Source organism: Phycodurus eques, chromosome 4, assembly GCF_024500275.1.
Source record: "Phycodurus eques isolate BA_2022a chromosome 4, UOR_Pequ_1.1, whole genome shotgun sequence".
Lineage (NCBI taxonomy): Eukaryota > Metazoa > Chordata > Actinopteri > Syngnathiformes > Syngnathidae > Phycodurus > Phycodurus eques.
The window spans coordinates 3432189-3448960 of record NC_084528.1 but is presented as its reverse complement, the minus strand read 5'-3'; the positions used below and the strand labels follow the sequence as shown (position 1 = coordinate 3448960).

The 16772-nt window shown below is 39.7% G+C and overlaps 1 protein-coding gene across 1 annotated transcript in view; it reads right to left on the bottom strand.

The window, feature by feature from the left end:
* Positions 1-16772, bottom strand: part of adcy3a (adenylate cyclase 3a) — a 51722-nt gene that overhangs the window by 17249 nt on the left and 17701 nt on the right. The window contains 10 exon segments of the mRNA XM_061673633.1: positions 228-374; positions 485-643; positions 1495-1576; positions 1730-2010; positions 2916-3032; positions 4142-4229; positions 4454-4615; positions 4727-4869; positions 5262-5381; positions 16388-16553. Coding sequence (XP_061529617.1) covers positions 228-374; positions 485-643; positions 1495-1576; positions 1730-2010; positions 2916-3032; positions 4142-4229; positions 4454-4615; positions 4727-4869; positions 5262-5381; positions 16388-16553 — 1465 coding nt within the window.

Genomic DNA, 16772 nt, shown 5'->3' with positions numbered 1-16772 from the left:
ACTTCATTGTTAATTGGGGCTGTACATTGTATATTTAAGTCAATGGGATTGATAAAGGAGATATGCACACTTAGAACATACCAAAAAACTGTTGACATCTTGTGTATAGTTCCACTTTAACTGTGAGCCCATGACACCTACTGCCATACTCTAGCCTGTAGATTGTCGTTCCTAATAGTGTCAAACAGCTGTTAGAGAAGAGAAGAACATTTGGTGCACCAACTTACACTGTCAAAGTCTGAGATGATCTCGTTGAGGAAGCGTAAGCATTCAATGCCTCCATTATTGATGCTCTCCTCCGTATAGAAGTCGGAGAAATTTGGGATGGAGGCAAACATGACTCCGATCTCATCGTATGACTGGCTGTACAACTCCTAGCACACAGAAAGTTAAAACGAGATCGAACATATTTGTAATGATCCCTACCTGAAGGACTAATGGATTCCCCCCACCCAGCAGTATTATGTTGATGTCAAGCCCTCACCTCATCTCTTTTTTTGGAGCCCAGGAAGTGTCGAGCAACATGTTCAGGAAGCATGTTGGTCACCAGCGCTTCATTCCATCGCCTCATCTCATATACCTTCTCCTTCTGCTCATGAACCTCAAGCTTCCACAGGAAGAGGGTCCGAGCAAGCTTCTCCACCTTCAGATAATAACAGTAACTCATCACAAGCTTTGACTAGATTCAAAATAGCCCTTTCTAATGTCTTAAATATCAACACAGAGTCCAGAGGTCTAATGGTATTCGTAAAAACATTGTTAAATATATCGGGATACATTTCTTTAAAACATATTGTCATTCCTTAGTGAATGAATGTGTAATGACCTTTTAAACCTTTTTATTAGCCATCCATTTTCAATCCCGCTTATCCTGTTCAGGGTCGCAGGGCGCCGGAGCCTATCCCAGCTGACTGGGCAAAAGGCAGACTACACCCTGAACTGGTCGCCAGTCAGTAGCAGGGCGCAAATAGACAGACACAACCATTTGCACTCAGATTCACACCGCCACTGAGTGAGAACTGAACCCACGCTGCCCGCACCAAAGTCAGGTGAGTGTACCACTGCAACATCCGTGACGCTTTTTATTATTATTTCTATTTCCTCAAATGATTCAAATGCTAAGAGTTTTTAATAGAGAGGAAGATAATTTAATGACGATAACGTTTACTAGTTAGCATGTCTGCCATAAAGCAATTCTGGGTGTAAATCTCTCTGTATGGAGTATCGTTTTTATTTTTAATTGCCCATAGAAACAGACTGGGAGGGAGGGAAGGAGGGAGGGAGGGAGGGAGGGAGGGAGGGAAGGAAGGAAGGAAGGAAGGAAGGAAGGAAGGAAGGAAGGAAGGAAGGAAGGAAGGAAGGAAGGAAGGAAGGAAGGAAGGAAGGAAGGAAGATAGATAGATAGATAGATAGATAGATCCATCCATCGACTGTTTGCGTGAATGCAGTATGCCATGCGCCCCTGTGCAGTTAAAGTAAGTAATGTCAACTTACATGTCGAGAGAAATAATAAAAGCTGACCATCATAATGAAGATCATAATTGTCACGGTCAACTTGGAGGGCACGAGATATGACCTGTAAAGAAGAGCAACTTTCGTCAAATATTCAGTTCGTCATATTTCATGAAGTTATTACATCTATGTTACATAACAAAATGTGTGGGCATGTTTACGACTTTGATGGACAAAGAAATCAACATTTACTAAAGTATGACCTTTTTTTTCTCACCTGTAATCCTGAAAGCGGGCCATGTCATAGCGGTCAAAGATGTCCATCCAGCTGTACATATTAACCACACCGGTAGCTACTGTGATAAGCAGCATCAGTGTGAGCTTGACCATGTGACTAACTTGAACCAGCATGGTGGTGGCCATAAGCGCTAGTACAGCAATGTAGCTATAATATTTGGGGTTGTTCAGACAACCTTCAGGGCTAGACCAGGTGGAGGAGGAGGAAGGGGATGCCACAGAGGTGCTGACTGATTTAGGACCTTGAGCCAGGCAGCTCAGCTAGAAGATGGACAGGAATGAGCTCAGTAACTATTCATTTCAGGTAGGGCTGCACAATACATCGTTTGAGCATCGTCATCTTAATGTACGTGTGCGCAATATCCACATCGCAGGATCTTGCAATGTCGGTGTATTGATATGCAGTCAATCAACTGTAATATTAATACGTCACCAGCAGAGGGACCTGGTTGGACAAGCTCAGAAGATTAGCACCAATGTTACAGTAAATTATAACCCATCAAGCAACAAACACAGAGCAGCCCAGAGTGTTATGTATATATTTTTTTGTATGATAGCTATTAAGGAAACAATGACACGCCTGCATTTACTGTATCTCTCTTTAGAATGTCGCTAACGAAATGTATGTCACAACAGATTACACTTGGGGGCAGGAGGGAGAGACACGGTATTATTGAAGGACGTATAGAAATACTAATGCATAGGTCAAACATAGGTGTAAAATAACAGCTTGACTTTAAACAAATGAATAGTGTTAGGAATGTGCTAACGACTCTACAGTATAACTGGGCATGAAGAGAAATTATTTTAACTTCTTGTATCGCTGCACTTTGCTCAATACTACAGTGCATTTAAATATACTTCATATATATATATATATATATATATATATATATTTTTTTTTTTTTTTGTGCTCTACTGAACATAGTTTTTCTAGAGAGCGAACAAGAGAAATGTGTGCTGGGTTTTCACGTTATGTGTATGTTATCCTGTATTTTTCTAACATCGCAATATATGTTGCAAGGTTAAAGAAAATCGCAATGTCATTTTTTTTCCAATATCGTGCAGTCCTAATTTCAGGTAAGTGTATCCTGTGTTTAAAGTGCGCCTCATGAAGCAGCTCTCGACTCAGATATAGCTTTTTAGAGATGTAGTACAAATCTTACCATATCAACAATGTCAGCCATGGTAAGTATGAAGATGGCTGCCATGGCCCAGGTGTTACGAGCCCAACGAGTGTGGTCAATCCAAGTTGAGAAATCAACAAGTTTCTTTGGAAAAACCTGGGGAAAAAAATAAAATAAAATAAATAATGAAACAGATGAAAACACACACAAACCAATTGTGACAATCTTTTTAAGTGTTCGAATATTTTGGCAACCATCTGTACCAGGGGTGTTCGATCCATGTATCCTTCGTTTCCATTGACAAGACCTAACGTGTTTGACGTGCATTACATCTGATACGGAAGACTGTTGTGGCTAACAAGCCAACGTATCTTTACTAATGCTTGTTACCACACTTCCGGCTCACGTAAACGCTACCATTGAAAATATTTTACTCAAAAATCAGTTGTGTACGAAAGAACATTGCTGCCACGCTAAAAACAAAAAACCCCAATAAGGATTAGTATCATGTAATTACGTGAAAAGGATCATGCACTGTAATTACATGGAAGTAACATGATAAGTTCACCTTCTAACAATTAAAAACAAATAAAAAGATACTCTTATACAATAAACTGTCCCATTAGGAACACATTCCAGCACATATGCTGAGTTGTATTTAGCTTCTGGGAGACACTTCTGGCTAATGACATTGTAATACTTGATGTACAATATTGATCCTGACAGAAGAACCCGGAACACTATTAACAGCGACTTTATACTCAACTCAGCACAGTCATTTATCGACTGTGCTGTGAATTGCCTGAGGATCAGGCGATCAATTCTGCTGGATATCAAACGTGTTACAATTTCCATGGTGAGGAGGTCTGAATCGAAAGTGGTCCTCCGCGCCAAATAACACATCGACACTTTCAGTGAGCTTACTACCCCATGGAAGCTGTCATTTAAGCAAATAATACTTAATGAAAGTAGTAGCTTTACGAAATATTGACATACTAGTGACAAAAGGACAAAATGTTCTAATGTTGCACAGCATACATTTGCCATATTTATTTTATTTATTCATTTCGGCTTCCCACCCCACACATAAAAGAGTTTTGGTCGTAAATATTGAACACGTTCATTATTTAAGAATGTCAGAGAAGGTACACTAAGTGCTAGGTAGTTCTAGTGACGGGTTTCCACTGTACAGGGAGTGAAAACTTGAGAAAATCTCACTTAAATCAGAGCATAAAACTTATGCTCTGATAAGTCTTTAAACTCACCCTGGGGAAGATGGCGGCCAATGAACAGATTGTCAGGATAAGGAGGAGAACTTCTCCCACTGCAAAAGTGATGTAGTTTGCAATCAACCTGTTAACAAAAAGAAAACATCTTGCGAGTGAACAGTCAACAAGTGAGAATGTCATGGAAAATTCAGCAAATGAAATTTTCTATCCAAAGGCCAGTTTTATTCATAAAGTTGAATAATTAAACCCCCAGACAGTACTATTAGTACTGCGGCAATCATTAAAAGCATGATGCGTGTTATTTGTATGCATAATGTAAACGTGAAGCCACTGGCCTCAAGAACTAACCTGGGATCGATGAGGGCCTCCATGGCAGCGGTGAAGAGCAGCACCACGCAGGAGCAACAGAAGGCAGCTCCACTCTGCTTCTCCTTCTCCACCGAGTAGCGAGTCTCCAAGTCTGCGTCAACAAACCTCAGGGAGAGACGGTTTGTGCGCTTCCCCTTCAAACTGAGGCGACCAAAAAAAACCTCAGTACTCACATCAACCGCTACATAGTGGATCACAGTGTTGCAAATACATAACTGATAACCTTTAAGACGTGAGAAAATTTAGACCTACGCTTGGACCGTCTCTCGCTCCAACAGAGCCTCATTTAGCAGTTTGTTGAGCTCCTGTTCGTTCTCTTGGGCATCAATCACCCTTTCCGCCAGGTCCCGCAGCCGCAGCCTTCGGCGAGGATTTGGGAAAGAAGGGTTTACCACCTACGGTTCAACAAATTGTCATCATTATCGTGTCATTCCTTCTATCTAACACTTCGCTCCAGTAGAAAGAACACATAAAGGTGAAGACAAAAGTCTGAACAATTTGTAAAGACGTCACCAGCGGAATTGCGTCTGGCTTCATGATATGGTCATACTACAAACATCACAGAATGTGATGAGAATACAATGATTTTAAATCAATTCACATTTTGATTTTTTTTTTTTTTTAAAGATTTGAAGTCGAATTTTCTCATTGAAGCCTGTTGTTCTACAGTTGCGTCTACGATTTCAATCTATTGTAAAATACAGTATGGGACTCCCAACTGCAGACGAGTGTTTCTTTTTAAAAGTCTGTCATCTGTATTCTGAGCTGAGCGATTAGGACTGTTTACCCTTGTGTCCAGTTCTTCAGGTTCCTCTGGTGTGGTGCAGGCTGTGCTCATGCTACCATTACACTCTGTGGTGTTAATCAGCAGGGGGGAGTTTCCATCAGACGAAGTTACAGATAGTTTCTAATGGAAAACAAACGGGGGGGGGGGGAGAATTAACACTGTAAACCGTCGGCGACAGGTTATATTTGTGTAAGAGTCTGGTCTAATCCAAAAGTAATTTCGGAAACACTGTAGTGTATCAGATACTCTCAGCTGCAAACGTACTGGAGCAGTGATGCCAATTCCTTTATTTTTGCTGAAAACATTTGGGTTCGACATCAAAGAGGAATATACTGTAAGACGCAACACTGACATTTCAGCCTTTATTTCCACGTACTGAAATCCGCATCTGCTACATAATTTAATATTATTATTATTATTAATAATTGTATATGATCGCTGAACCGGTTTTTAGCCTGTTATGAACCTTTTATTCACCATGCTATGATGTAATGTAATATCAATCATATATCACATTGCACAGTTTGCTGTATATGTATTTGTATTTGCTTTTATTTTGCTTTGTTTCCCTCCGTTGTCTGCATGAGAATCTGTTCTCAATTGCCTTACCTGGAGAAACAAGGGTTAAATTAAATGAATATATATTCATTGACAAATCATTCGATTGCAATAACACGAGCCTTCTGGCTAATTCTGGCTTTTTTAACCATGTGTACTTCATGTGTTTTATGAAATTGCATTGTCCACTTTCAAAAATAAACTGAAACTGAAACTACATTAAGCATTTGACGCATTGACAGCACCGAACGTTTGCATTCTTCTCCAATAGTGTTCCAAATAGTTCTATTGACAACGGCCTAGTGGTGTCACGATACCAAAATTCGGTCTTCGATACATGCGTGCGTAAAGTACCTCGATACAAAGCAGTGGAATGAAAACCGACAAAACAACTTCAAATACTTTTATCTTTTTTTTTTTTTAATTAATTCAAACCATTACGATAAACTTGAAAAATGATATAACAATGGAATGAGCTCATTCTTAACATTATACCTCCATTATCATATACTGTATAGTATATGATGAATGTGTGTGTGTTTGTACGTCTATAAAATTGTACATCTATATACAGTGTATATATGATATATGCACCCATGAAAACAATATGAACAATACGTTGTTTCTTCAATTCCTTGTTCATTACAATACCTAGTACCACTAAAGGCATTTTACCTGAAGAATACAAAAGGTTCATTGTATTATTAAATTTTGGTTATTACCAAGAAAACCATGTCCAAACAAAGCTACCTTTAGTTGCACCTGGCATTGAAAATGAACAAGAAAATGAAGAAACAAGGGGTCCAATATTTTTTCCATGACTATATTAAATATTTCTCTATTCATACATACTTGACTGTATTCATACAAGCTGGGGCTTCCGTGCAGCACGCATCTGTGCTACGTTGGTAGCCTGATGGCTGGTGGCTAAGGCTACGGCATGGTAACGTGTCTGCAGGAGCTAGTCGGCCCTTTGGAGCCATTTCATTCTCCCGGCTCCCACGCAGTCGCACGCACACAACTTCGTCGTAAAATAGGCGGTCATTGGCTGACTGCCGGCTTTTTGGGTACTGGCCTTGAAGACACCGTAGGAATTGAGCGCTGTTGTGTAAGTTTATAATTATTCTTTTTTTAAAACTAACGGTACTAAAAGTACTGGTACTGTGCTATTTTTTTATTTATTTTAGCCAATGTAAACCGACACACCTGGAGAACAAAACACACCTGTCAGTCACGTTCCTAAACGTTTGTTCACATTAAAAACAAGTGGATTTAAACAAAAAGGTGCTATCTTCAAAGTCAGGGGGTGTCAAACTCATTTTAGTTCGCGGACCACATTCACCCCAATTAGATCTCAGCCGGGCCGGACCACAATGTTTTAGGCTTAAAAATCCACAAATAACAACTATTCAAAATTTTCCCCATTATTGTTGTGCAAATGACTAAAAGTACTTTCGGAAAATATTCACATTTATTCATTATTATCTTGTTCCAAATTGTGTTGCAAATCATGAGGAGCCTGAAATGTTTAACCAAATATTTAAACAGTCTTATGAATCAGTGAGCGTGCACCATTCAGTTATGCATCCTTTGTAAATGTATATATAAAAAAATGTAAGTTGTGGCAGTGCATGGAGGGGGGAAAAAAAAAAAAAAAAAAGATTCCAACAAACCAACCTCTTTTGAAGTGAAGCTTTTGACTGAAACGTTGTAATATTCAATGTCTTAAAACAGTTCTACAGGAGGAATTTATTTTCACAGGGTTGTAGTGTGAACATGGCAACACCATTTTATATTAGTGTGCTCCTGAAACTTGGCATCGTTTAGCTTTCACAAGTGCATCGATGTCATTTAAGTGTTGTCAGTGGACCCTCCAGTGGACAAAATTTGCAACAGAATTTACTTTTATTGGACACCCTGACGGGCCGTTTCTGGCCCGCGGGCCATAGGTTTGACAATCCTGTTCTAAGTTGTGTATCAGATAAAGAAGTACAAAGCCCAATTTCAATGAAGTTGTGATGATGTGTAAAAACAGAAGACAAAATCCTTTCCAACCTACAGTTTTTATTGTTGCAAATATTCACTCATTTTGAACACGTTCCCGTTTTTTTTTATTCAGAATATTTTTCAAGTTTGAGATGAAAAAAAGGATCACACTAAGTATTGCGTAATAAAAAAAAAACGCAACAAAAAATACCATTAATAAAACAACAGCAACTTTCTAACTGATGACCAACCATCCACAAATCAAATACAAATACTCTATAACAGTCCACAAAATTTGAAGTGCAAAAAGTGCCGTGCATAAATACTGCTTCTAAGGTTAGATTAAATGCATCACAAGGTACAGTAAAACCATTCAGGAGACACATGCTGGAGTATGGCCTTTTTAAAAATATGTCTTTATATGTTTAACTTGCCGGAAAAAAATGAAATAAAGTTCTTATTTGCATGTTTTCTTTCCCTTGTTGCTAAATTGCAAACTTCTCAAGTGGACTTCCATATTTGTGACTGTCAGATAGACAGATTGATAGAAAGCAAGCTTGACTTAACCTGCCATATCTCCAGTAAAAGTGCATCCAGTCGGTTTTGTTGTCGTTTCCGTGATTATTGTGACAGAGAGCTTTTCGATTTTACCTGCTGCTGATCAAGTCGCGCTGTGAAAATGTCCTGTTGTTCAATCATCTGCTGTGTCAGCGACACAAACTCCTTGTCTGCTTTCACATCTGCCGTTTGTGGCGGCAAACGGCGGCATTTTGAGAATCTCTGCAGTTGTCAGTTTCTCTGAATTTTCCCCAAAGAAAACCAAGAAGACCAAGAACCGACGTGCGGGTTCCGTGAAGGCACTAGCTAGTCGGTACCCGTCTTAACCTTTTCCATTGGCAACACGTAGCAACAAAAACAGCTTGGACGTAAAAGCTAGGTTCGTGGCAAAACTTGCGCTTGGTATGGCGAGCCATCAATACTATGGCGCTGCCCGATGACATCACTTCTGGGTGGCACACAGTAAGCGAACTACAGTTCCCACGGGACTCTTCGACCTTCCTTCCGTATACGTTCTGTATCCATGCATTTACCCAAAATAAATATTTCAAATCAACGGCGAAAGCTTATGTATGAAATTAACTGACAAAGATTCAAACTAAGGACATTTTCACTATAATTATTAGTTTTAGTAAGTTTTGCAAAGGTAAAATGTCATTTCAGTCAGTTAACTTTTTTTTTTTTTTTCAATTTTAGTTTGAGTTATTCCACTCGTTTTCATTTGCTATAATAACCTTGTTCCCACGTAACCCTAACCCACCCTAGCCCTAACCTTAACCCATCCTAAACCGCCTTTAGCCCCAACCCTTGCCCTTAACCTAACCACAACAAACTGCTGTGTTTTTATTTTGTACAAATGCGATACATGTTTGGGATGGTCATCTCGTTACATCTGCGTAGCATGCCCTTTCCGCGATGCAGGAGCCAATCATGTTGCAATGGGGCATGTCCTGTCTGGAAACTATGTGGAATCCTGAAAACAGTGCAGCAGCGGCTCTGACGTTTGGGTGAGCCCAAACGATTCGGATTCCCCTGTAAATCCGGAACACAGGAAATGGACAAAAGACATTCGAACCACAATACAAATGTGAAAACGTGATGGAAAAATGTAAATAAGTTATCATGTGTTGTGCTTTTCTGCTTGCTTCTAGTTAGAGAAATGTTTCATCACTGCGTGCAAAGCTTTCTCCCACAGGATGAGTCATGTGCTTGCAGGTGCAAGGACAAACTTGAGCCAAGGAGTTTCCTGTGTCTTGATAAGAAGTATTTAATTCTTCTACTGTCTCAACCACAACAAAGCGTGTTATGTGCTGTTCACATGAGTTGCAACAAGCATGTATGCCTCCACCTTTTGGACGTTGTAACTCATATGTAACAAGGGAACTGCCCTAAAGTAATAAAAAGAGAGGATCCGGCAGAGTGAACTCAGAAATGGTTGGAGATTGTAACTAAGTACACTCTTGTCCGTTTCTCCTTGCAAGTCTGAAAACTGAACTACCTCTGTGTCTGTCTTGTTTTTTTTACAAGTGTTTTAGGGGTCTTGAACCTGACATTTACTTGGTCCTTCGAGCCGGATGCCAACATACCCGACGAATCCAGCGGGCGGGTGGATTGCAGTATAAAGACCATGGCCATGGCGGACTCCATTTAAAGTGAGTCCAAAAGACCCTTTCCGGGACTGAAATCAGCCCGCCAGCTGGAATCCAAAGGTTGACGGTAGTCTGAGAAGACAGACCGGGGTGAGTTGAGTTTGTATTTAAAAAGGTACAAACCCTGTGAATACTAGTCAATGGCGGGTAAGAAAAGAAACTAGGAAAGTTTCGTGGCGACGTAGTTCAATTCCGTATAGGACGGCGGAGTCCTCTGACGAGCCAGTGTGAATGAAAACTGTTTGATGAGAGTGTAAATGGGAAATGGGAAACCACTAGGTTTTTCATTCCATGAAATTTTGAAATTCCATACCAAAACAGTGGGAAAGTAAACGGTGGACTTTTTGTGGATACAAAGGCAAGAATTCTCCACTCGAAAGAGTTGAAGTGAGAATTACCACAGGAAGTAAATTTGAATCACCGTCTTACTGAAAAGAACCAGTGTTCTAGACAACCCTAGGTAGTATTACACTGGACCAAAATTCTACAAAATGTGAAACGGGTCAAGTAAAAAAGGAGGTAGGGAAGACTTACAATGTAAAGATTGGAAAATAATTGAAACAAAGAATCCTGAAAAAATAAAACACCTTGATAAATGGGTAAAAAAAACATAACTTCAGCGGAAGGTTAAATACTCAAAACCTAACAGCGTTAAAAGACTCAATAAAAACAAAAAATAAAAACAACCAAAAAAGAATGACTAAAGACGGCACATCGATGATCAAGGGCCTTTCAGACAACAAATAAAAAATGCACTCCAAGCAGGGAGCAGAGAAGGAATTCGCATGTGGGTAGACAGACATTACATTGGTTTGTCTACAGGAACCATGGAAGAGTACGTAAACCATGCTCTCCATGCTGAAAAAGTTATAAAGGAAAAAAGAAAGTTCAAAGGAGGAAGAATTGATACTTTACACATAGTAATGAGGAAGTGTTTCTGCCTCTTTTTTCAAACGACAGAGGGAGAAGACAAAGAGGTAGAGGAATGCAGAGAGGAGGTTTTAGAGGAAAGGGTAGAGGAGGATTCAGACAGAACAGAATGGAGTGTTGGTGTTGTGGAAAGGAAGGACACATATCAAGAGACTGTCCAGACAGAAAAACTACAAATGCATGACTAGACCGAGCCGAAGGGGAAATGGAATTGACTTTAAAACATGACGGTACTGAAGAAATTCTAAATCTTCAGGAAATACTGACTATGCAAACAGACAGACCAGAAGTGACGTTATTAGTCAATGGCATACCTATAACCTTTCTGTGTGACGTAATACAAGGAATAGGTTTGCCATTGTACTATTACTCACTGGATGTGTTGAATGTACTTCCGTGTGAGACAGGCTCAGCCCTCCTAACAGAGGGGCGAAAAGCCATCACAGACGCACAAGATAGAATGACACCCGACAACTTACATGTGACAATGTGGTACAAGACCAGACCAGGACCCGACGCTAAGTATGAAGACAAACTTAGGAAAACACCACCGAAAATCACAATTACATATGTCTATTCGGACGCCGAAAGCACCTCCGTAGCCGGAGTAACGCTAAGTCCGGAAGCAAAGGCATTACATAAAGAATGGACACCACCACATGGATCACTTTACAAAGACTACCACAGTGAGTGGAAAGATCTTTCAAAAATGGTGGAAGAGGGCGAAAGAGCTACAGATCGGTTGGCTACATCCGTAAATACGTGGACCAGTGCAAACACAGGTCTCACCAGAAAAGCACTCTTCTGGTGCGTAAGAATCAAAATTGGAGTACACCTACATAAAAGCCCAGAATGACATATTCTCCTGACCGAGGAGGAAGAGATGATACTTAAAGATTTGCCTGTAACATTGTGGTCAAAAGGCGCCACTGATGTAGGGCGAGTGAAAGGAACATTACCTGTACAAATACGACCAAATAATATTGTGAAAGCCCAACTATCTATTCACAGGTTATGAGTGCCAGTATGGCAAAATTCCAAACCCCCTGGGGAAAGTCAAATCCTACTCTACGTAGATAACACATTACTGGCCTCCCCAGACAAACGTACCTGTGAAAGTGATACTTTGGCTCTCCTAAAACACTTGGCAGACGAGGGACATAAAGTGAGCAAAAATAAGCTCCAATTTCTGCAAAGAACAAATTAAATATTTAGGCCATAATTTGAGTAAAGGAGGAAGAACAATAATAGATGATAGAAAGACAGCCCAAACCACTAACAAAAAAAACAGATGATGTCATTTTTGGGACTAACAAATTACTGTAGGACATGGGTGCCCAATTATGCAGAAATAACTGCACCTTTAAACAGACTCATGTACAGTGAAGACCTAAAGATGACATCACCATTACAGTGGAATGAGGAAGCAGAAAAAAGGTTTATAAAATAAAACAAAAACTAGCAATATGCACATGCACTGCACATACAGCCGGAACAGACAGTATCTCTTTGCAGCACAAGGGGAAGAGCAAATACTAAATCTAGAAAATAATAAGGAACTAGACAATGAAGTTCTGAAATAAATGCAAGAACAAAGCCCACTAAAAGAAAAAGAACAATGGTTAAAAAATAATGTAAAAATTGTCCTAAAGGTAAACCTGTCTTACCAAAAAACTTATATAATTGGGCAGCAGTATTGAGCCATGGTTCAACACATGTCTCAACAGGAGGGATGGTAAGACAGATAAATCAATATTATACAACTTATGGATTTAATTCTTATTCAAAAAAATAAAAAACTTTTGTAGAGCATGTATGATTTGTGCTAGGCATAATCCACAAGGCAATTTGAGGGCCAGGAGAGGAAAATTTCCTGCACCTCAATACCCTTTTCAAATAATTCACATGGACTTTATTGAATTAAAACAAAGGGAAAAAGTATTGTTTGGTCATCGTTGATGCATTTTCTAAATGGATAGAGCTGTTCCCCACAAAACATCCCCCCGACGCACTAACAGTTGTGAAGGCGTTGTGTAAAGACATTATACCGCATGGCCCTTGACATGATTGTTACTGCCGTTACTTTGTTATTGCTTTTCGGATGCTGTATTATTCCATGTACAAGGACACTGTGTGTCAAGATGGTCACGGGAAAGAATAAGATCCAGCCGGAATCACAGATGTTGATGACCTCCGAAGGAGCTCCTACTCCTGAAGTTCTGCTCACACAAGACGACGACGTGTCCAGATGGATGAATTATTGATGAAGAATATACAGTGTCTTTTCTCTTAGCATGTTACGGGACTTGTCTTTTTCCCTCCTCAAATCAATATATGGGGAGGTTTTTGGCCTGTCTTAAGAGTAGTACTGCCTTATGAAGAATGCTTAGCTCATGACTACATTGTTTATATATCCTCTTATAGCATTCCACATAGAGTAGTACTGCTTAGGGTATGTTACATGGTTACACTATGTAAACAGGGGAATTGTTGGATTGTTCTATTTGTACTCATGAAGCTATGTTCATTTCTTTAACAATTAAGTTTCATTTCCAAAACACCAAGGCCAGAGGGGTGCCCACATTTTAGGATGACTCCCTTTTCTGATGCTTTATAGCATTCAAGGTAGATTACTGAAGAATGATGTTCTTAGGATGACTCCCTTTTCTGATAACACCCAAGGCCAGAGGTACCTTCTGCTAAACATATATCAAAACCTTCTCCCAGGCAGATCCAACTTACATTGATGCAATTGGAATTCCAAGAGGGGTACCTGATGAATACAAATTAGTAGATCAAGTAGCATCAGGGTTTGAATCTACAATTTGTTGGTGGTGTACAACCAATAAAAACGTAGACCGAATAAACTACATCCACTACAATGTACAGCGTTTGGGAAATTGGACAAGACGGTTTTGAGGCCGTACATGAACAACTGGCAGCCACATCTTTAATGTCATTTCAGAACAGAATTGCACTAGATATGCTGCTTGCGGAGAGACGAGGAGTGTGTGCAGAACAGTGCTGTACGCACCGCAGCAGATGGCAGCCTGACCAGGGCCATTGATGGCCTGCGCACCCTCAACCGCAAGATGAAAGAGCATTCTGGCGTGCACATCCATGTGGGACGAATGGATGAAAGTGTTTGGCAAGTATAAGATGTTGGTCTCATCAATTTTAATATCAATAGGAGTATTTGCTGCAATACTGACATTGTGTGAATGTTGCTGTAGTCCATGTTTACGAGCACTTCTCAATAGATTAATCACCACCGCAATCCAACCTATGAGCAATCGTGCAGAACAAATGTACCCCCTTCCAACAAAACAGAACCAGGATAGTTCTGATGACGATGATGATAAAGAAATGGAGATCGGGACATTATTTGATTCAGCTGAGGAGATCAAATAAAGCATTTCATGTCTTGTGTTCATGATAATGATCTTACAGCCAAAAATCAGAAGAAGCGGCTGCTAAATAAGTGATGTGAAACATGAGCAAAAAACATGATAAACAGGAGGGAAATTATGGAAAAATGTAAATAAGTTATCATGTGTTGTGCTTTTCTGCTTGCTTCTAGTTAGAGAAATGTTTTATCGCTGCGTGCAAAGCTTTCTCCCACAGGATGAGTCATGTGCTTGCAGGTGCAAGGACAAACTTGAGCCGAGGAGTTTCCTGTGTCTTGATAAGAAGTATATTAATTCTTCTACTGTCTCAACCACAACAAAGAATGTTATGTGCTGTTCACATGAGTTGCAACAAGCATGTATGCCCCCACCTTTTTGACATGGTAACAAGGGAACTGCCCTCAAGTAATAAAAAGAGAAGATCCGGCAGAGTGAACTCAGAAATGGTTGGAGATTGTAACTAACTCTTGTCCGTTTCTCCTTGAAAGTCTGAAAACTGAACTACCTCTGTGTCTGTCTTGTTTTTTTACAAGTGTTTTAGGAGTCTTGAACCTGACAACATGTTGCGGTTTTGGAGTCCTTAAGGTCTGCAGAAAGAGAGGCACTTACATGTGATGGTTGGACTTCCATAGTGACTAACCCATATGTAACTATAACTTTTCATTTAATTTCTAATGAGGGAGAATTAGCGTCAAATGATCTGCAGACTACAGTATATAGCCCTGCACGGAAGCCACAAAGACTGTGGGGGAGAGGCGGGGTACACCGTGAACCGGTTGCCAGCCAATCGCAGGGCACATACAAACAAGCAACCATTCGCACTCACATTCACACCTACGGGCAATTTAGACCCGGAGAAAACCCACGCAGGCACAGGGAGAACATGCAAATTCCACACAGGCGAGGCCGGATTTGAAACCGGGACCTCAGAACTGTGAGGCAGATGTGCTAACCAGTCGGCCACCTTGCCCCCTATTTTTCACTTTAAAAGTGTAAATTGTATTTATTATTTAGTGAGATTATTTTCCATGGTCTTCTATTTAATCTATTCAAATGGAGAATATGCTTGTTGAAGTTCAGCGGTGGTTCTGTTGCAATTTAAATATATATTTTTGTTACTGCTTTTATTGAAGTTATTTTTCAGAATTTCCTAATATAATTTTTATTTATATTATTCAACTGTAGTACCTTCTTATTTTTAAAGTTATTCCATGTAACCCATTGGTTAATAAGAAATGGGTCAGTTTTTCCTCTTACCTACTACTGTTGCTCATGATTGTTCTTTAATTGAGTAATATCACTTCAAGAAGCCTTTTCTGTCATTCCATTCTACACAATAAGTAAAGTATGTATGATTATTGCTGATATCGGATCAGACCGATATCGACCAAAATTCAAGGCTGCAATATCGGTATCGGATGGATCAGGACATCCCTACAAATAAGTAACATGCAAATGTTCATTTTCAGATGTTTTGCTTAAGAAATGTGACATATTACATAATTTTACATGGTATCAAAAATAAATATTTCAAAATTGTCAAAATTTACTCTTAATTGTGTATTTGTACTTCTTACTGAATCGATATCGGTGCATTTAAAACAATATAGAAACGTATTGCAACCTAAGAAAAAAAAATCAAAAACAGATTGAATCTTGAGGTTCTTAACAATGCCCAGCCTTAGAATATTGGCAAAAAAAAAAAAAAAAAAAAATGTATCAGTTTGAAGTTGAACATTAAATATCTTTGTCTTTGTAGTGTATTCAAATGAATCAAGGTTGAAAATGATTTTGCAAATCATTGTATTCTGTTTTGATTTACGTTTTAAACATCCTCCCAACTTCATTGGAATAGGGGTTTGCTAAATATGTGGGGGCAAAAGCTCAAATGTTCACATCTTTTTTCATATTCATTGTTTGATGTCAAACCCAAATGACTTCAGTCAACAGTGAAAAATAAAGGAATCGGTCTCACCAATTCTTTTGGAGAGGAGTGTGTATGCAGCCAATATTGTGTATGTGTGTAGGTTCTACTTACTACACTGTTGATGCCGTTTTTTCCCACAGGTCCTTTGGAAACAACGACTAGGTAGGTCTCCAGTCCTCTCTCCCTCAGATAGTCACAGCGCTCACCTCCATTCCCTGGTTCAACTTCAAACTCTCCGTGAAGACATTCCATGGTGGTTTGCGAGATGTGGACACGACTACTCCGCACAAAAAGCATGAATGAGGGTGGGGAGGGGGGGGTGTTATATGGAGAGAATAGGGTCATAGGTCAGACACATGTGGTACATTTATTAAGCCTGCCTTTACTGTTGACTGATGTATTTAAGAACAACTGTGAAAAGTTGAGCACTGCTAACTGGGCAGACAATTGTGTTTAAAACTACTATCACGCGCCTGAATAATAACAAACCACCGGT